The 21,975-nt window shown below is 39.6% G+C and overlaps 1 protein-coding gene across 1 annotated transcript; it reads right to left on the bottom strand.

The window, feature by feature from the left end:
• Nucleotides 1-18,817: 18,817 nt before the first annotated feature.
• Nucleotides 18,818-21,721, bottom strand: LOC122766968 (integumentary mucin C.1-like). Its single transcript, XM_044022248.1, has 7 exons — nucleotides 20,899-21,721; nucleotides 20,720-20,784; nucleotides 20,384-20,562; nucleotides 20,025-20,239; nucleotides 19,844-19,902; nucleotides 19,615-19,763; nucleotides 18,818-19,528 (listed from the first exon to the last, which is right to left on the bottom strand). The coding sequence occupies exons 1-7, from the start codon at nucleotides 21,334-21,336 to the stop codon at nucleotides 19,443-19,445; spliced, it is 1,191 nt and encodes a 396-aa protein (XP_043878183.1). The 5' UTR covers nucleotides 21,337-21,721; the 3' UTR covers nucleotides 18,818-19,442.
• Between the last annotated feature and the right edge of the window lie 254 nt (nucleotides 21,722-21,975).

The following is a 21,975-nucleotide window of genomic DNA, read 5'->3' as shown; positions in this document are numbered from 1 at the left end:
GTGGTTGACAGTGTGGGGGTGGCAGTCGTAGTTGCACTTGCTGCAGTGGTCTCCGTTATTGGCACTACAGCTGTGGTCACAATAGTAGTTGGTGTGGTTTGGGCTTGGGTTGAAGTTGTTGCTGTAAGGGTTGTTGAGGCTGTTGCCGGTGCTGTTGGGGCTGGTGTTGTTGTTGCTGCAGCCGTGGTTCTAGTTGTTGTTACTGGTGTTGGAGTAGTTGTGCCTGGTGTTGTAGTTGTTGTGCCTGGTGATGGAGTTGTCATCGTAGATGGCATAGTAGTCGTGGTGCCAGGTATTGTAGTTGTTGTTGTTGCTGGGGTAGTGGTTGTTATTGTAGCTGGTGTTGTAGTTGTTGTGCCTAGTGTTGTTACTGGGGTTGTAGATATGACTGGTGTCGTAGTTGTGATGGCTGTTGTGGTAATAGTTATTGCTGGTGTTGTAGTTGATGTGCCTGGTGTTGTAGCTGTTATTGCTGGTGTGGTAGTTGTTGTGGCTGCTGTAGTAGTTGTTTGGACTGGTGTCGTAGATGTGGTGGCCAATGTAGTTGTTGTGGCTGCTGTTGTAGTTGTTGCTGGAGTTGTAGTTGTTGCTGGTGTGGTAGTTGTGGTGGCAACCTGTTGTTGTTGTTGCTGGGATTGTAGCTGTTATTGTTGCTGGTGTTGTAGTTGTTGCTGCTGTTGTAGTTGTTATGACCGCTGTCGTAGTTGTGGTGGCTGGTGTTGTAGTTGTTGCTGCAGGGGTTGTAGTTGTTGCTGGTGTTGTAGTTGTTGTGACTGGTGTCGTAGTTGTGGTGGCTGCTGTTGTAGTTGTTGTGGCTGGTATTGTCGTTGTTGTGACTGGTGTCGTAGTTGTGGTGGCTGCTGTTGTAGTTGTTGTTGCTGCAGGAATTGTAGTTGTTGCTGGTGTGGTAGTTGTGGTGGCAACTGTTGTAGTTGTTGCTGGGATTGTAGTTGTGGCTGCTGTTGTAGTAGTTGTAACTGGTGTGGTAGTTGTTGTTGCTGGTGTTGTTGTTGCTGGTGTTGTAGTTGTTGTGACCGTTGTAGTTGTGTTGCTGGTGTAGTTGTGGTGGCTGCTGTTGTAGTTGTTGCTGGAGTTAGTTGTTGCTGGACTGGTGTCGTAGTTGTGGTGGCTGCTGTTGTAGTTGTTGTTGCTGGTGTTGTAGTTGTTGTTGCTGCAGGGGTTGCAGTTGTTGATGGAATTGTCGTGGCTGGTGTTGTAGTTGTTGTTGCTGGTGTTGTAGTTGTTGTTGCTGGTGTTGTAGTTGTTGTGGCTGGTGTGTTGCTGGTGTTGTAGTTGTTGTGAGCTGTGTTGTGGTTGGCTGGTGCTGTAGTTGCTGTGGCTGGTGTTGTAGTTGTTGTTGCTGCTGCTGTAGTTGTTGTGACCGGTGTCATAGCTGTGGTGGCCACTGTGTTGTATGGTGTCGTGAGTTGTTGTGGCTGGTGTCGTGAGTCGTAGTTGGGACTGGTGTCGAGTAGTGTGTGTGGCTGGTGTCGAAGTTGTTGTGGCTGGTGTTGTATAGTGTGGTGTGGTGGCTGCTGTTGGTAGTTGTTGTTGCTGGTGTTGTAGTAGTTGTTGTGGCTGCTGTTGTAGTTGTTGTGGCTGGTGTAGTAGTTGTTGTAGCTGGTAGTAGCTGTTATGCTGGTGCTGTAGTTGTTGCTGTTGAAGTTGTTAGCTGTTGTGATGTAGTTGTGGTGCTGCTGTAGTTGTTGTTGCTGCTGCTGTAGGCTGTGGCTGGTGTTGTAGTTGTGGTGACTGCTGTCGTAGTTGTTGTGGCTGGTGTAGTAGTTGTTGTAGCTGGTGTTGTTGTTGTGGCTGATGTTGTAGTTGTTGTGGCTGTTGCTGAGTTGTAGTTGTTGTGCTGGTTGTAGTTGTTGTGGCTGGTGTTGTAGTTGTTGTGGCTGGTGTCGTTGTTGTTGTGGCTGGTGTTGTAGTTGTTGTGGCTGGTGTAGTTGTTGTGGCTGGTGTTGTAGGTTGTGGCTGGTGTAGTAGTTGTTGCTGGAGGTAGCTGTTGTTGCTGGAGGTAGTTGTGGTGGCTAAGTAGTTGTTGTGGCTGGTGTCGTAGTTGTGTGACTGCTGTTGTTGTTTGTTGGTTGTAGTAGTTGTATAGTAAGAGTTGCTGTGGCTGTGTGTGTTGCTAGTTGTTGTGGTGTGTGCTTGGTTGGTGTTGTAGTGTTGTGGCTGGTGTCAGTGTTGTGGCTGTTGTAGTTGTTGGCTGGTGTTGTAGTTGTTGTGGCTGGTGTAGTAGTTGTTGTGGCTGGAGTTGTAGTTGCTGGTGTAGTAGTTAACTTGCTGGTGTTGTAGTTGTTGTGGCTGGTGTGCTGGTGTGTGTAGTTGTGGCTGGTGTTGCCTGCTGGTGTATTGTGGCTGGTGTTGTAGTGTTTGTTGCTGTCTGGTGTTGTATTAGTTGCGCTGGGAGTTGTAGTGGTTGTTGCTGTAGTTGTGGTGGCTGGTGTAGTAGTAGTTGTGGCTGGTGTTGTAGTTGTGGTGGCTGGTGTCGTAGTTGTGGTGGCTGGTGTCGTAGTTGTTGCTGGGTGTTGTTGTGTTTAGTTGTTGTGGCTGGTGTAGTAGTTGTTTGTGGCTGGTGTCGTGAGTTGTTGTGGTGGCTGTGGTGTGAGTAGTTTAGTCGTAGTTGTGGTGGCTGCTGTAATGTAGTTGTGGTGGCTATAGTATGGTGGCTAGTGTGTGAGTGGCTTGTGGTGGCTGGTGTAGTTGTGGTGGCTGTGAAGTAGTTGTTGCGTGTGTGAGTTGTTGTGGTTGGGTGGTTTGGCTGGTGGCAGTTGTTGCTATGGTTGTTGGCTAGTTGTTGTGGCTGGTGTAGTAGTTGTTGTGGCTGGTGTGGTAGTTGTGGTGGCTGGTGTCGGTAGTGTGGCTGGTGGTAGTTGTTGTGGCTGGTGTCGTAGTTGTTGTGGCTGGTGTTGTAGTTGTTGTGGCTGGTGTTGTAGTTGTTGTTGCTGGTGTAGTAGTTGTTGTTGCTGGTGTTGTAGTTGTTGTGGCTGGTGTTGTGTTGTTGTTGCTGGTGTTGTAGTTGTTGTGGCTGGTGTTGTAGTTGTTGTTGCTGGTGTTGTAGTTGTGGTGGCTGCTGTTGTAGTTGTGGTGGCTGCTGTTGTGTGTGTTGTAGTTGTAGGTGGTGGCTGTTGTTGTAGTTGCTGTGGCTAGTGTGCGTAAGTGGTTGTGGCTGGTGTCGAGTTGTTGTGGCTGCGTCGAAGTTGTGGTGGCTGCGTCGTATGTTGTTGCTGGTGTCGTAGTTGTTGTTGCTGGTGTGTAGTTGTTGTGACCGTTTGGTGGTGGTGTTGTTGTAGTTGTGTTGTGGCTGGTGTTGTAGTTGTTGTGGCTGGTGTTGTAGTTGTTGTGTTGTTGCTAGTGTTGTTGTTGTGGTGGTGGCTGGTGTCGAGTTGTGGTGGCTGGTGTCGAGTTGTTGTGGCTGGCGTCGTAGGTTGTTGCTGGTGTCGTAGTTGTTGTGGCTGCTGTCGAAGTTAGCTGGTATAGTTGCTGTTGCTGGTGTCGTGAGTTTGTTGCTGGGTGTTGTTGTGGTTGTGTGTTAAGTAGTTGTTGTGGCTGGTGTCGAATTGCTGGTGTGAGTTGTGTGGCTGCTGTTGTGGTTGTTGTGGCTGGTGTTGTAGTTGTTGCGGCTGGTGTTGTAGTTGTTGTTGCTGGTGTGGTTGTTGTGGCTGGTGTGTAGTAGTTGTGTGTGGCTGGTGTCGTAGTTGTTGTGCCTGTGGTGCTGGTGTAGTTGTGGTGGCTGGTGTAGTAGTTGTTGTGGCTGGTGTTGTGAGTTGTTGTGGCTGGTGTCAAGTTGTTGTTGCTGGTGTAGTAGTTGTTGTATGCGTGGTTGTTGCAGTTGCTGCGGCTGGTGTTGTAGTTGTTGTTGCTGGTGTTGTAGTTGTTGTGGCTGGCGTTGTAGCTTGGCCGGGCTGTAGTTGTTGTGGCTGGTGTCGTAGTGCCGTCGTTGTTAGTTGTTGTGGCTGGTGTCGTAGTTGTTGTGGCTGGTGTCGTAGTTGTTGTTGTAGTTGTTGTTGCTGGTGTCATGGTGTACTGGCGTGTGTTGTGGCGTATGGCGTAGGTGGTGGTTGGTGTCTGGTGGTGACTGGTGTCGTAGTTGTTGTGGCTGGTGTTGTAGTTGTTGTTGCTGGTGTAGTAGTTGTTTTGTTTGCTGGTGTGCTGTTGCTGTGTTGTAGTTGTTGTGGCTGGTGGTGGTGTTGCTGGTGTTGTAGTTGTTGTGGCTGGTGTCGTAGTTGTGGTGGTGTGTCTGGCTGGTGTCAAAGTTATGTGGCTGGTGTGTTGTGCTGTGGTGAGTCGTAGTTGTGGCTGGTGCGTAGTTGTTGTGGGTGTCAGTTGTTGTGGCTACCGAGTTGTGGTGGCTGGCTAGTTGTGTGGCTGGTGTTAGTTGTTGTTGCTGGTGTTGTAGTTGTTGTTGCTGGTGTTGTAAATGCTGTGTTGCCTGGCTGGTGTTGTAGTTGTTGTGGCTGTGGCTTGGTGCTGGTGGCTGTTGCTGTGTTGTAGTTGCTGTGAGCGTGCTGCTGTTGTAGTTGTGGTGGCTGCTGTTGTAGTTGTGGTGGCTGCTGTTGTAGTTGTGACTGCTGCTGTTGTTGTTGCTGGTGCTGTAGTTGTTTCACATCATTTTAGGTTTTCAGAAATGTCAAATTATATTTTTGAAAGCACATTGATAATCCTATCTGCATTTTTTATTTGTAATTTGAGATATACAATGTTTTATCTGAATTTGACTTTAATAAAAGCAGTATTGAATGTAATCAGGTTCTTTACTCTCCTCAGTGTTTGCTTCCATTTCTTTCAAGACAGAATAAATGCATGAAATGTCACCTCATCGAACTTACCACTTGCAATGAGAAAAAGAATGAGGAGTATGGCACCCATCTTTTCAACAAATCTATAAAATGAAACAAAAAGACATATGTTCAGTGCAATCAATTTTTTTTCATTGCATAAATATCCTTTTTTTTTACCATATTTCCTTTCAGGAGTTGTAAAATTAACATTATAATAGCAAATAGTTTCTCTTATTTATAGTAAATCTCACAGTATCATGTTGCTGTTATACATGGCAGAGATGTTATAAAATCTAATTTTCCCTTGTCATTCTTTGTCATAAACTTTGATGCCAGTTCTATGCCAGTTAGGAAGTTTGAGACGTGTCCTGCATCAGCATTATAAGTGCATATCTTATAAACTCTAATGGACTATATGTTTAGAAGGGACATACCAATACATACCCCTAATGGGTCCTTACCACATTTTTGAGTCTGGTCCTGTCAAAACATGTTGTTATAATTGATTGAGGTTGATTGGATTGTAAAGCTATTTGAAACATTTTTCAGGAAAGTGCCATATACATGAAAGTTGTTATTTTTATTATTATTATTGTTGTTGTTGTTGTTGTTATTACTTATATGTTTTTGGCAATACAGTAGGAGTAGACCATCAACATATTTTGTCACACACCATTGACTGCTCCTCTGGAATAGCAGTCAAGGGCGATTTATTTCAAAGTTGGGGAACAAACCCCTGGCTTGCTGATTTTGATGACCTCTATTATCTCCTAAACCACAGCTAATAAAATAAAGCTTTTATAACATGCTCTACATCTGTTTTTTGTTTTGTTTTTTTTAAATACTAATCTACATGATATCTATCATACCTACTACAATACAGGTACCAGGTATAAAAATCAAATAGAAATCAAGTATTTATGGTAAGTTAATAACCACAAGAATCTTTTAATTGTATCTAATAGTATTTGTACTAAATTCCCACAACTTTTGTTACTTTCAAATCCATTCCAGATGAGTCAAATTTGTTATGTACTTATGGTAGACTGCTCATAACGTCTCAAATTTATCTATGCAAATAGAGATTTTAGCTGGAAAAAAAACACATGGAAAAGAGTGAGAATTTGTATCATGTTCCAATTAATGATTTCAGAATCCATTATAATCACTTTAAATACAACACAACAATAACAATGACATGCTATTTATAATAAAATAAAAGCTATAGATCACATTTTGGTGACGCTAATCAAATGTATTAGCACAATTAAATATCACAGAAAAATAGATTTAAATGAGAACTTACCCCAAATGAATTGATATAAAAAAAGATATTAATTCCCCTTTTTTCCTTGTGTAGATGTTTTTCAATCGTTCTAAAGGTATTGATTTTAGTGCAGTTCACTTGTTCAAGGCTGCAAACCTTTGAATGTCTGATCATATATGTGTGCAGGCCTTTATGTATTCGAATGTCTTTAAGGCAAGTGACGTCGTTCACTGTCAGATTTTTTTGCAAAGAAATGTTGCAACACTTCTGTCTATCTACCTGTCTATTTGTCTTGGCATAATCACATTCCATACTCCCTTCTTTTGTTCGTGTAGCACAGATCAAAATGCTGCCAAAATTCCACTTATGTGAAAGAAGTTATACCGGCTTGACAGTAGGAGATACTGAGAGCCCTGGTAAGATATGCAAAAGCGATGAAATAAGTAATTTATAATCTGTACAAATGTTCACAAGAATCAGGCTAAAATGTCCTCAACAAAGTGGACCCATTTTAATATTGTATTAAACCTTTGACATTTTACATCTATTGAGTTCTTAAAATACTGTATCCAGATAGAAGCTAGTTACATGACTCATTCACGGGCATTATGAAACATACCAGCCCTGTTGTACCAACCATTACAACACCAGTTACAGCTGCTTTTTCTGCTGCAACAATGGCACCTATAATTAGAGTACAACTATTGCACAACTCACAAACTGATAAAACAGGTTGACCTTTAGATGCGCATTATTAAATGTCCTCAGCTTTTATAATTAACCTACAACAATGACATGTAAGCATTTCTTTTCAAATTGAAACATGTAAAGACAACTATCCTTGTGCAAGTTTTTGTGCATTCATATTAACCCATTTTAACTGCAAGTTCTGATCTTTTATGCCATATTAATCAGTGGTTCTGTATAAACACCGTCAGGTAGAAGAAGACTTGATGTCTGCTGTCGTAACAACGTCTGCATGTAGTGGTGGCTTGGCCCTCCTTAAGAGGTGACGAGGAAATACAGATGTACATTTAAAGGTAAAGTGTAAGGTAAATTGTAAGGAAATGTCTTTTTCACTGTCTCTGTCTCAACCCATAAAATCTTTAAGCAAACATTCCAATAAACAATACAAAAATGTTTTTTTTGACACAATTTCTGAGATATATATCTACAATATTCAGCCCTCATGTACAATTGCATACTTTTTAATTGGAAGGATTCAAATCCTCCAACAAATAACCAATGGATTAGATACATGATGCTGAATATAAACCTGGAAAAGATTAGATATACTCTGAATGGCTCTGTTAGTACATTTTACAAAATGTGGGGCCCTTTCATACAATATGTGAATCTGTTACCTGGCCTGGAACTGTGAGCATATAGCCTCTGTCTGGACTGTTGCCTATCTATTCTACTAATGTTTGACTTACACAGGGATGCAGACTTTTTTTCATAATTATTATTTATTCATTTTTTTGTTGCTGTCGTTAATTTATTTGTTTTTCTTTTTGTACGCCAGTTGTTGTGAAAAAGCAATACAAAAATAAATGTTTACATGCCATGAAAGAATTATTATGTAGCAGCATATTTTAAAAACAAGGCATTTGTAAAACAGTCAGAGTATATTCCTCCTGCAGTTGGTAGTGTACAGTAGATTGTATCTAATAACTGTGGTAATGGTGAGTCTGTAATTTTAGGTGTAGTTTCTTACTATCCTCATCATCAGCTGATTGCCATATACCTTGATATTGTCAAATCATAAAGTTTGTATCAGTTAAGTTAACTGATGAGAGTCTTGGTGGGCATATACTGTATATTTCCTCAAACAAACAAACAGACAGACAGACGACTTTATTTTTATTCACCTCTGTGATATTAAAAGCTCCAACATCCACACACAGCATTGTTAAAATTAGAGTCACACTTTAAAGGAGACCGAAAAGAGAAACACCCCAGGTAACAACACCATAAAATATAGAATAAAAAAGTAAAATAAATAAAAATATAAGATAAAAATGAACTATGCTATATGTATGTATGTGTATGTGTGTGTGTGTGTGTGTGTGTGTGTGTGTGTATATTGTGTATGTATATATATATATATATATATATATGTGTGTATATATATATATATATGTATATGTATGTGTGTATATATGTATATGTATGTGTGTATAAGTGAGGAAAACACTGATACCAGTTTCACAGGGTAAACAAGGGTGCTGTGCCAATAAACTAGCATTGAAAGGTGACAGTACAATCTAATCTTGTTTCCTTTATCACTTAGAAGACATTAGATTGCCTTAACTAAAGATTGCAGTAACTATTGGCGGGACAGGTCTGCTCAACAACCCCAACTGGACTTTCACTCTTTACCCACTGCCACACTTCTCTTCACAGTTGTTTGAATTTCATGCTATAACTGTAACTCATCCAGTAAAACTAACCATTGTTGTCATCTACCGTCTGCCAGGCCCATTGGGAGACTTCTTGGATGAACTAGATGTCCTCCTTTCAAACATCATAGAAAATGACATTTCTTCATAACCTACTCTCTCCCACTCTCCCAATCTGAGGACCTCATCTCATCAGATACAGCTCTTGTCTGTTGTAACATTCGCTCTCTCTGTCCTCAACTGTTCTATCAGCACTTCCTTCAGCTGACTCCTTCTCCCTCATGCATCCCAACTCTGCCACAGACACCTTCCTGTCTACTCTGTCCTCGTTTCTTGACTCCCCCTGTCCTCTTACTTCACGGCGGGTTCGTAATTCCTCCCCAGCCCCATGGTTGTCTGACTCAGTGCGTGCTGAGAGAGCCATGATACGGGCAGCAGAAAGGAAATAGAGGAAATCAAAACACCCTGATGACCTGCTTTGCTATCATTCTCTTCTCTCCACCTTCACTCGCCTCTATCTCTGCAGCCAAACAATCTGTCTATCAGACTAAAATTCAATCCTCTTTCTCTAACCCCAAAATGTTTTTCTCGATCTTCTCTAACCTCCTTGACCCCCCACTCCCCCTCCTCCCATCTACCAATTCAATTTGTTAAATACTTCACAAAAAAGTAGATGACATTCGCTCTTCTTTCTTAACCCCACTTCCTGATCTCACCATTCTACCAACCACAAATTCATCTCCTTCTCTATTCTCCTTCACCCCTCTATCTCATGATCAAGTTCTTTCCCTAATAACCCCACCTCCTGCCCCCTTGACCCTATTTCTTCTCACATTCTTCAGTCCATTGCTTCTGATCTTCTTCCTTTCCTCACCCATCTCATTAACAAATCTCTATCATCTGGTTGCTTTCCTGACCAGAGGCCAGAGTGACCCCCCTCCTTAAAAAAAACACCCTCGACCTGTCTACAGACCAGTCTCTCTTCCTTTTCTTTCCAAAACTCTGGAGCATGCTATCTTTAATCAACTCTATTCCTACCTTCAGCGGAACAACCTTCTTGAGCCTCATCAGTCTGGTTTTAAGGCAGGCCACTTGACCGAAACTGCACTTCCTGCTATCACTGAGCAACTCCAAACTGCAAGGGCTGCCTCTCTCTCCTCTGTGCTAATCCTCTTGGACCTTTCTGCAGCGTTTGACACAGTTAACCACCGGATCCTTCCTTCCTTCCTTCAGGATCTAGGTGTCTCGGGCTCTGCACTTACCCTACTCTCATCCTGTCTTCAAAACCGAACATACAGAGTAACCTGGAGAGGATCTGTGTCGGAACCCTGTCCTCTAACTCCTGGGGTCCCTCAGGGTTCTGTCCTAGGTCCTCACCTCTTCTCTCTGTACACCAACTCCGCTCTGCATCGGCAAACCGGCTTGCTGTCCCCTCACAGAGGCATTCACCAAATTCAAGACTGTTCGCTGTCCTAGCTCCCAGATGGTGGAACGAGCTCCCCATCGACATTTCTTTTGACTCTACCTCGACTAAGACAAAGACAAACCCCAAAAGAAAACTTGTACATCGCCCTTATGACTAGCGCGTTATAGTTTGGCTTACTTGAAGCACTTAATTACTTCTAGCTCTTATTTGTACTCAGATGTTTAAATGCACTTATTGTAAGTCGCTTTGGATAAAAGCGCCTGCCAAATGACATGACATGACATGACATGTAATGTAATGTAATATTGGACTGATCAAAAGCTGAAAAAAATGTAAATATGCAGTATTCAAAGTTAAAAGTCTGGCCTGGGAGTTGTAGTTATCAGAGCTGGTGTAGTCTGTGTTTGAGTTCCTGGTGTGGTGGTTGGTTAGGCTGGTGTTGGAATTGTGGTGGCTGCTGTTGTAGTTGGTGTGCTTGGTGTTGTTGTTGCTACTGATCTAGGTACACTTGTGCTATGAAACCACTACAGATGGTCCAGAATGTGGTGGCACGCCTGGTCTTCAATCAGCCTAAAAGGGGACATGTCACCCCTCTGTTCACTGAGGTCCACTGGCTACCCTTAGCTGCCCACACCCAGAGCTGGATTAAATAAACGGACTATACTAGGCAGACTGTATTTTTTGGGCCCCCCTCCATCGATATTATTTAAGAATTGAAATCTGAAACTTACCAAAGTTACTAATAAAAGTTAATTCACATTTTACATAGCATAGTCTTTGGTTACGAGTTGGTTCTTTGTATGCCAAAATAAGTCATGTATCGTATATATTAAACAGTTTATCAGACTATTTTTTTATTTTTATTACCGTATTTATACGTTACTTCAAGGCTCTATTAAATGCTATTAAATGATCCTTATCTTGAATGTCTTTGTTAAGGCAGTAGTACCAGTAAATCACCAATAGGTGTCAGCATTGCTATGTAAACAGAGCAAATAAGATAAATGTTGTAAGCTTTTGCATTTTGCAGAAAATCTTAATTAAATGTGTTGATTAAATGGAATAGTTTAATAGTCAAATACACAAAGACCAATCAAATGTGCAGTAAGAGAAACTGTGCTGTCGTGGTAGAGGTTTATTTTCATGGACAAGCATCACCGCTCTTCCATTTTCTGGTATTCAGCTCCTGGTCCGGACTGGTCTGGATGTTTCTCTGGATGGTGTACTGTGCAGTGTTGTTTTTGGAAGCCATTCTAGATTTAGTCTTAGTTTTAGTCTTTGGACTAAAACTAAACTTTATTAGTTTAGTTTTAGTCTAAACGAAACTTATTAGTTTTAGTCACGTTTCAGTCATTTCTATAGTGCAGTGTCACACATAAGTTTGACATGAAATTTTCTCTGCCAGTGGTGCGCCGCGACCGTCGGCTTGGAAGGGCTCGAGGCGAAGGTGGTTTACAGCGAACCCCCGCCCGGACCTCGCCGCAGACATGTGCACTCGCTGCGGCTTCTCCCGCCCGCCTGCCCCCAGTGTGACTGTCGATCAGAGCAGACTGTCCTCAGAACGCCCTGACAGTGTCACGTCATCAGGACGAGGAGCGTAAATCGTCTTGAAACACGGACCAAGTCATTTTTAGGTTTTGATTGTCCCTCTGTCTGGGCCCCCCTTGCCAATCGGGCCCTATGCACGTGCCCAGTTTGCCTTTGCGTTAATCCGGCTCTGATTGTTGGGGCTGGTGTAGCAGTGGTAGTTGCTTCAGTGGTGGTGGTTGTCATGGCTGCTGTAATAGTTGTAGTTGCCGCAGTGGTTGTTGTTGGGGCTGCAGTTGTAGTTGTAATCTCTGCAGTGGTCGTCGTTGTTGTGGCTGCTGTAGTAGTGGTAGTTGCTGTAGTAGTGGTTGTAGTGGCTGCTATAGTAGTTGTAGTAGTTGCGGTGGTGGTGGTTGTTGTTGGGGAAGATGTAGTAGTTACTGTATAACTGGAGCAGTGGTTATTGGGGCTGCAGTTGTAGGCACCATTGTGGTTGTTGTTGTTAAGGCTGCTGTAGTGTAGTAGTGGTAGAGTTGTCACAATACCAAAATGAGTAACCACGATACTATACCAAAGTATCACAGCTCTGTGTATCATCACGATACTGCAGCAAAAAGCAAAAAACATATAATATATATATATATATATATATATATATATATATGTATATATATATATATATATATATATATATATATGTATATATATATATATATATATGTATATATGTATGTGTATATATGTATATATATATATATATATATATATATATATATATATATATATATATATGTATATGTATATATATATTTATATACATATATGTATATATATGTATATATATATGTATATATGTATATATATATATATATATACATATATATATATATATATATATGTATATATATATATATATATATATATATATATATATATATATATATATATATATATGTAGGTTGAATCGAGCACCGGTCTTGTTAATTTTTGTGACATCTTAGGCTGCCAACATGGCGGTTCATAGTGACCGGATTTTGTTGTATAACTTAATTTTTGTTAAGTTACCAGAAACATTTATTTTTACATGAACCCTATAAATGTAGATTTAATACACAAATGATGTGATTCCTCTCAATATAAAATCAGCATATGTAACTCAAAACACTTATTTCATTGTCACATCCTATTTTGATTACACTACAGCAAAAACTACTTAACAGAATTAGATTAAAACAGTATTCAGTTAGATAACATAGCAACGTCCATATAATTAGTTATTTTAAAGTCTTTAAAGTATTCTAAGTCTTCACCTTAGTCCCAATTCAGTACCTCAACAAATGTGATGAGTATCAATATCAAGTGGTCAGGACTTTTGGCTACAAGTAAAATCCAGCCAAAAAACAAAAAACTCTTCACACGTAACCCGTAACACTATTTTCAAGCAGGAACAAGCCTGAAATGTCCCCAAGAAAATAACCTTTAAATTGCAGTGATTCTACAAGCTGATTCAAAAGCACATTGCTACAACCTTTACCTTATACGAACATCAAAGACACACAAATTGTAAAGTTTCGGAAAAACAGACCTAAATACATTTAGATATACCCACCCAAAATGAATCAATATCAATTGAAAAGATAATTTCCCCTTTTATTTCAGGTGTAAACTTTTTTATTATTGTTATTCACTTCAGTAACGCTGCAAATGTTTATGCATGTCTGTTCAGGCTGTTATATCCTAGAACTGAATAAAGGATAATGATGTGCCTCTTCATAAACAATGATGATAATAATAATAATAATACTATAAATAATAATACTATAGTAAATATTTTATTTGTTGGCTCCTTTCTGACACTCAGGGTCACCTTACATACAAATGCAAACATAAAAATACAATAAAATATATTAATAAAAGACAATAAAGTTTAATAGTGCTGTGTGGTCATTGAGAGTATGATATTCTGAACAGGTGAGTTTTTAATTTTGATTTGAAGTGTGGGAGGGAGGGAATGCCAGAGCTGGGGAGCAGAGCGGCTGAATGCTCTGCTCCCCATGGTGACAGGCAGGAGGGACAGCGAGGTGGATGGAGGAGAAGGATCTAAGCAGGAGTGGAAATGTGGAGGAAATCTGAAAGGTACAGAGGTGCAAGGTTTTGGATAGCTTTCAAAGTGAGGAGCAGTATTTTGTAACTGATTTGTTGTGTGATAGGGAGCCATTGGACCTGCTGTAGGACAGGTGTGATGTGATGGATGATATGATACTAGCAGTTAATGGGTTTTTTTTTAAGGGAGACCAGAAAGAAGTGAGTTACAATAATCCAATAGTGCCAATTAGAAGTAATTCTGTTTTATTGCTGTTTAATTTAAGAACTTTTGAGATGATCCAGGACTTTATGGAAATGCTGTAGTACCTGATGTAGAAAAACCAAATCAGTCAGTTTCTTGGCATGGGGAAGGCATATGTATGTTTCTACCAGTGTGACAGTACGTTACAATATGCAATAATTATAATAAGTGAAGCTAAGTGAATTATACTTGAATTATACTAAAGCACTAGGTTAATGAAATATTGTATAAACCTTTTGTACATTTAAGGGGGAAGTAAAAGTGGGCTTATCGATAAAATATAAAGACAAATAAATGTTTAGGAAACAGATTTAAAAGATGATGATGTACAGAATTCACCTGGCTGATCATGTTACCTCAACTTCTGCATTTCATTGCACTAGAAAAATGATGAGACATTCACTGATTTATGACTTGCAAAATGTGAATATTACTATAAACAAGGTCATGCATCAATACCTATTGGTGCCTGCTTATCCATCTGTGATACCCAGACTTTTTTTTTACATTTTCTCCAACCTTTTTTTTTCTCCAATGTTTGAAATCTTTGTTTAGAAAATTGCAGCACATTTGAATGGAAACCCTATTTGTTTGCTATTTCCTAGTTTGCACTACTTTTTCATGGGCTCTTTCACATTCTCCTCAAAAATAAAAGCAAGCACTCAAAATCTATTTAAATCTTTTTTCTTGTAATTTACATGTGAGCCAAGCCACTCCCCTACCTGCCTGTGTACATGCTGTGCAGCTCAGCCCCAAGGACACACAATGCTTTTATGTGTTTTATGATTACTGTAGGCTTACTTAACATCAACAACAGCAAGACAATATAGTCAGATTTTAGAAATATTATGGTCCTTGCTCTCCCAGTCCAATCATTCCAAATTCTGAATAGTCCAAAACTATATCTTCAAACAAAGTATTTTATATTTTTCAAATGTGTATTTATTAAAATCGGTGTTTACACATATTTTATAAAAAAAACATTTCCCAACAAAACTTTTGCTGTATTAGTACAAACACCACACAAATTCTTAATAATTCCAAGTATTTTGAAAAGTATTAGAATTGCTATGGTGGCTATGCCTGCCACATCAGCCTTATATCTGCCCTAGATTGAATTGGCTGGCAGATTCTGCTGTATAACAGAACATATGATGTTACTGTCATAATTCCTTTTCTATGATTCACTTTCTCTTTACCAAACCACATGTCAAAACATCACACAATGCCACTGCAGCAGCCGCAGCAGCACAAGCACAGTTCAAGAGTTTTAAATTGTTTTATATCAAAAAAAATTTTTTGGACTCTATATTTTACAAGAAATTCTATGAAAAGTAGAGGATGATCTTCAGAGATTTTTGGTGGATACTATCTAGGATACTCCTCAGCACACCATGCCACCCAAGAAGGAACAAAGCAGCAACCAAAGTAATGGAGAGGAGTCTGTGTCGCTCTCACAGGTACGAGATCTAATGCGTCAACAAAGGGATCTGTTTATACAACTCCTGCAAGAAAGCAACTTCAAGACTGTTGTGGATTTACTTGTGAACAATGTGAACACTCAGATTGACAAATTGACCAGGGAGACGCAGGAGCTGAGAAGCAGCCTGCAATTCTCCCAGAAGGACATTGATGAAGAGGAGAAATTGGCAGAGATGACTAAGAAAGCAGTCTACTTAGAGGGTCAAACAAGAAGGAATAACCTTGTTATGGATGGAATTCCTGAGGCCCAGAATGAAAGCTGGAGGGAGACTGAGGATAAAGTCAGGTGTGTGATCAAGGAGAAACCTCACCTGGAAAGAGACCGAGGCATATCATGATACAATTCCTCAGATACATTAATATAATGGCTGTACTGGGAAAAGTACTGAAAGGCACCAACATCTATGTGAATGAGGACTACACTGAAGCTGTCAGGCAAAAGCGTAAGGAACTCATTCCAGCCATGAAAGCTGCCAGAGAACGAGGCGACATAGCCTATATCCGATATGACAAGCTTATTGTCCATACCCCTACCCAAAAGCATAAGGATCAGAAAGGCACCAACGGCCAGGAGCTGGAGACAGGGGCTGGAGCTGGAACTGGAGCTAGGGACTAGTTCTCTGGTCTAATTAACTTGAGCTCAAAAATGCTGAACCAAACTGGTTTTTTTTTTAAATAGATAATAGACCCATTAATGATAAGCATCTCATTCCTGTTTCAAAGGGTCTTGTTATAGCCCATTTGAATGTCTGCAGAATTAGAAATAAGATACATTAACTTAATTATCTGATAAAAAAAAGCTGTATCGGAGACCCATTTAGATGCTACAGTTCTTGACACAGAGATCTCCATCGATGGCTATAATATTTTTAGAAGGGACAGGAATAAACATGGAGGTGGCATAGCATTATATATCAGAAATAACTTTCCGGCAAGACTGTGCTCTGAGTTTATCTGAGATAGTGTAGAATCCCTATGGGTCAAAGTGCATCTTCCTCACCAGTGCTGATTGGTTGTTGCTATAGACCTCCTGGGACTGACATGCAATACTTGAATGATTTGTGTGTTAATTGACAGAGTTACAGATGTAAATGGTGAAATATTTTTTACTTGGGGATATGAACGTAGACTGGTTTGCAAATCAGTGTCCAATGAAGAAAAAGATAGTATCATTAATCAATGCTTGTAATCTGTCTCAGATGATTTCTCAACCAACCAGAGTCTTTACTAACAGTGCTGGCAATACTTCTGCCACTTGCAGAGACCATATTTACACAAATGTTCCTGAATGCTTCACTAAACCAGATTGTCGATCTGTGGGTTTTAGTGACCATAACATTATAGCAATTACCAGGAAAACTAAAATTCCTAAATGTAAGGTCAATATAGTACATAAAAGAATGTTCAAGAAATGTATTCTGGAAAGTTTTTTGGCAGATGTTGGTGATATTGACTGGACTGATGTGTATGCTGCTCAGGAACCTGATGCCTCCTTAAATATCTTTATGGAAAGCTTTATGAATATTATTGCTAAGCATACCCCTCTGAGAAAGTGTAATGCAAAAGCAAGACCAGCTCCATGGCTGAATGAGACTCTAAAGAGCCTCATGAAGGAAAGAGATGAGGCCAAATCTACATCAGTAAAGTCTGGATTAGTGGAGGATAGATTCAAGTACTGCCAACTGAGAAATCAGGTTACAAAGCTGAATAGATTGATGAAAAAATAATTTTACATGCAAAGAATAAATGCTGTAAAGCAAAATGGTAAAGAGCTCTGGAAAACCCTTAATGAAATAATGGGGAGACGGACAACTGGTGGGCTCTCCTTTGTGGAATCAGAAGGCATGTTCCTGACCAAACCATCTGATATAGCAAATTATTTTAATGATTTCTTCATAAATAAGGTCTATGCACTAACACAGAATATGGATAATACTGATTCTAATTAAAAAGCCCATAAAAAATGAAGTGATGTTGGATAAGAGTTGCACTTTAATAGTGTAGAGGAGTGGGAAGTAAGGAAGTTGTTGAAGTCCTTGCCCGAACACAGCTCAGTGGGTACTGACATGCTGGATAGTAAAGTACTTGGCCTGGCAGCTGATTATGTTTACGGTCCAATATGTCATATATTAAATGCATGCTTAATGTAAGGTAGTTTTTATCTGGAAATAAGGTAAAATTATTCCCTTACCTAAAGATGGCAGACTAGCACTCACTGGGAAGAACAGTAGACCTATCATTATTCTCCCAGTTCTTAGTAAACTGATGGAGAGAATAGTTCATTCACAAATACAGGAATACTTTGACAGTAATAGCTTGAACAGAGATTTCCAACATGCTTACAGACGTAACCATACAACTTGTTCCGCCCTTACAGTAATGACAGATGACTGGCTCAAGGAAATGGATAATTCAAACATGACTGGTGTATTACTTGATTTTAGTGTGGCATTCAATGTCATAGATCACAATCTACTGATTGGTAAATCATGAAGAGTTATCTCACAGGTAGGAAGCAAAGGGTTTATTACACTGGCAGCTGGTCTCACTCTAAGGTCTTGGACTGTGGGGACCCGCAAGGGAGCTGCCTGGGACCACTCTTGTATGCCATCTTCACAAACGATTTACTATCAGTTTTGTGTAAAGCAACTGTACAAATGTATGCTGACGATTCCACATTGTATTATGCTGCAGAAGCTGTTAGGGAACGGGACAATGTTTTATCAGCTGAGTTGAATAGGGTTTTTGATTGGATAAAACAAAATAAGTTAGTACTGAACATCTTGAAAACCAAATCAATTATCTTGGGATTAAGTCATAAACTGTCATCTGCACCACGGATGAGTCTGAACTTGGTTGGGGAACCTATAGAGCAAGTAGATAAAGTAAAATTATTGGGCACAATAATAGATGGTCAGCTCTCATGGGCAGAACATATTGATGCCATAGTGAAGAAAATGGGTTGCGGTATCTCCATGGTGAGGAAATGTCTTTCTTATGTCCCTGCATACATCGTGGGGCACGTGGCTAAATCTTTAATTTTATGTCATCTGGATTATTGTGCACCTGTATGGTCATCTGCATGTAAAGGTCAACTAAAGAAATTACAAACTGCCCAGAACAGAGCTGCCAGGTTAGTATTACACTGCTCCATAAGAACAAACACTGTCAGTATGCATCGTCGACTCTCATTAACAGTAGATAACAGGTTGGTTTTCAACACAACAACATTTTTCAGAAATACTGTTTTTTCTTCTCAACCCATTGTCTTATATAACCACATTTTCAGATGTGATCAGGTTCATTCCCATTTGACAAGGGCAGCTGCTAACGACCAGTTGATGCTACCATGCCCAAAATCAAATGCTTTAAAGAGAACTATTATTTATCGTGGCATCAATCATTAAAATAGTACCATCTGAGAATGTACTATTTAAGTTTGTGATTGGGTATGGACATACAGTATTTGCTGTATGAATGTAATAATGAATGTAATGCTGTAAGAACTAGCTTGTCTAACTTTGGGGACAGCTAATGAGGATCATTTTAAATAAACAATAAACAACAAACACAAGAGACTGATTTTCACTTAAAATATGTTGTATTCTGATCATTGTACATTTTCTGACAGAAACTGTTAACATCACAGGAGGTCTCACAGTATACAGCTATTTTTGTATAAATAATTAATATTACACATACTTGAATAAACAACATTTAGATGCATTTTTCCCTTTACAACAATATACTGACTCTGCAGCTGCTAGTAAAGTAAAACCTGACCATATATTTTGCATGCCTTTGAAAACAATAAATACATTTGTGTATGAATTTGTATTCAATAAAGCAAGTTTAAATGTCTAACCATACAGATATTTTCCAACACCCCAGTGTTTTAAATACCATTGTAGTAGTATATATTATTTTAATTACTTATTACAGTAATAATTTGGTGCAACAAAAGCTTGAAGTTGGCTTTGTAATTCTGTTCATGATCCTTGACGTTTCCACTCAGAAATATAGTCACTTTGAATGATATCTCCAATCCGCTGTCATTAAAGTGTCTGACCAGTGCAAAGTTGAACATGGTGGTGAGATTACAAGATGTGTCAGCCACAAAACGGGCACTACTTTTGGATTCCTTTTCATTCCAACAATGGCAGTCATATACTCATAACAAGTCAAAAGCGAATCAGCATAAATGCTATTGCTGATTTGACAGTAGCCTTGATAAAAGCACCAGGAAGAATGCAGTGATGAGGCTGATGTTTTGGCTTACCCCACTTGAAGCTGTAAATAAGAAGACATAAAAAAACATTAATTAACAAAAATGTTTAGACTTTGTAGTTTTATAATTAAGGGGCGACATTTCTTACATATGCCATCAATGATGATGGAGCTGGTTTCAATGTCAAAACCAGTGACGTTTTGAGCTGCATTTATCAAAACACTTGCAATCTGAGAGTTGTTCGGAGCAGATGAGCTTAAGAACTGAGCATTTAGAAAGTTGACGACTGATCCATTTCTGCAGAGGTAGATAGAAGTATTGTGTGAAACATTAGACTTTGGTCATTTTTCTTAAAGTTGAACATAATGTCAACTTACGCGAATGCCAGTACTTCCAAGCCACGAAAAGACCGAAATTCCCTGAAGAAAGGTGTAAGCTGCCAAAACAGAAAACACATTGCATTTCAAAAATTTTACTTATTTTGCCAGATGTTTTATTTCAAATGTGGTTTACTCTCTGATAAATAAATTATACAAAAAGACTTTAATGGTGACTCACCTGTTCAGTAATCATAGATTTACGTTGTTTGAATGCAGAAGATGTTGAATCCAACAAGTCAGTTGTAAATGTGTTCGTAATAGATCTGAATACTAGTCGCTTAGTTATTGTAGCTGCAGCAGTTGTAGTAGTAGTAGTTGTAATTGCAGGTGTTACTGCTGTCGGTGCAAGGGTTGTCGCAGATGGAGCATTTGTGGTTGTAGGAACTGGACCCGCTGTAACACATAAAAAATAAATAACATAATGAAGCGTTCAAATTGTATTCTTCATTTAGCTGAAACACGACAAATACTGTTGTTCAGATGCTTGCTACTTTGTGTTGGATGTAAATTAGGTACCACTGTAATGTGTTGACTAACCTGTTATTGAAACTGAGTTTGGCTCTATTAACGTGCTCAATGTAGAATTGGTATTGTTGGCAGCATCTGCAAAAGTCTGAGCAATGGCAGAGTTCTTTGGAAGCTCTGAAGTAGAGACATTTGAGTTGAATACAATCCCCATTTCTGCCTGAACTCCAGTTTCTCGAACAGTAATAGGTCTGTGTCACAAAAAGAAATGAGACATTGATCAAACAATTTTAACAGATGATTGTAACTTAATCCAAACATGTAATAAACCCACAACACTATTAACAATGCAAGTGAGCATTTGTGTTACAAAAGCAAACTTTGTGAAAAACTGAAGAATATCTTTACCTGAAGCTTTTCACACGGCATTTGCTAAACTTTGAAGGATATTTTTTCCTGTATTCAGCATTACACTGTAAAAAAAGAGAGCAACATTTAAACAATTAATTTTAAATAACAATTGCAGCTTATTACTTCTCCTTCTCCAAAGGTGCCAAACTATGTACACAATATGAAGTTTTACTTACTGGCCCTATAAGCTTTTGTGCAAGTTCTTGGAATTCAGTGCTACTTGTGTCATTGTAAGCATCTGTATATGGCACGTCTTTGAGGTCTGCTGAAATAACATATTCAGGGGCTGGGGTTATTGCCTCACTAGTAAGGGCTGAAGTTGGGGCTGTTGTCCCAGCAGTGGTTGACAGTGTGGGGGTGGCAGTCGTAGTTGCACTTGCTGCAGTGGTCTCTGTTATTGGCACTACGGCTGTGGTCACAATAGTAGTTGGTGTGGTTTGGGCTTGGGTTGTAGTTGTTGCTGTAAGAGTTGTTGAGGCTGTTGCCTGTGCTGTTGGGGCTGGTGTTGTTGTTGCTGCAGCCGTGGTTCTAGTTGTTGTTACTGGTGTTGGAGTAGTTGTGCCTGGTGTTGTAGTTGTTGTGCCTGGTGATGTAGTTGTCATCGTAGATTGCATAGTAGTCGTGGTGCCAGGTATTGTAGTTGTTGTTGTTGCTGGGGTAGTGGTTGTTATTGTAGCTGGTGTTTTTGTAGATATGACTGGTGCCGTAGTTGTGATGGCTGTTGTGGTAATAGTTATTGCTGGTGTTGTAATTGATGTGCCTGGTGTTGTAGCTGTTATTGCTGGTGTGGTAGTTGTTGTGGCTGCTGTGGTAGTTGTTTGGACTGGTGTCGTAGATGTGGCCAATGTAGTTGTTGTTTCTGGTGTTGTAGTTGTTGTTGGAGTTGTAGTTGTTTGGATTGGTGTCGTAGTTGTGGTGGCTGGGGATGTAGTTGTGGCTGCTGTTGTAGTTGTTGCAGGAATTGTAGTTGTTGCTGGTGTGGTAGTTGTGGTGGCAACTGTTGTTAAATGTCATAGTTTAGTATGTCTTCAAAAACGCGACAAAAATGTCATAGTTTAGTATGTCGTCCAAAAAGTCACAGAAATGTCATCGCTTACTATGTCGTCCAAATACATATGTATATAGATATATATATACGCATATATATATATATATATATCCTCCCAATACAGGAGGACTTTGTTTATCATTGGTTATTATTTAACTGTTACTAATTCTCTATCTGATAAAATGTAAGTGTATTAAAAAAAGTG

This window comes from Solea senegalensis, linkage group LG3, assembly GCF_019176455.1.
Source record: "Solea senegalensis isolate Sse05_10M linkage group LG3, IFAPA_SoseM_1, whole genome shotgun sequence".
Taxonomy (NCBI): domain Eukaryota; kingdom Metazoa; phylum Chordata; class Actinopteri; order Pleuronectiformes; family Soleidae; genus Solea; species Solea senegalensis.
Note: the sequence above shows the minus strand (reverse complement) of the source record. Positions and strands in the feature narration are given on the sequence as shown.

Coding starts and splice junctions, on each gene's coding strand:
- LOC122766968 (XM_044022248.1), bottom strand. CDS start 21,336: ATGCAATCTACGATGACAACTACATCACCAGGCACAACAACTACAACA. Junction 20,785..20,898: donor CACAAAAGCTTATAGGGCCA/GTAAGTAAAACT, acceptor CTTTTTTTACAG/TGTAATGCTGAATACAGGAA. Junction 19,529..19,614: donor CATCATCATTGATGGCATAT/GTAAGAAATGTC, acceptor TCTTATTTACAG/CTTCAAGTGGGGTAAGCCAA.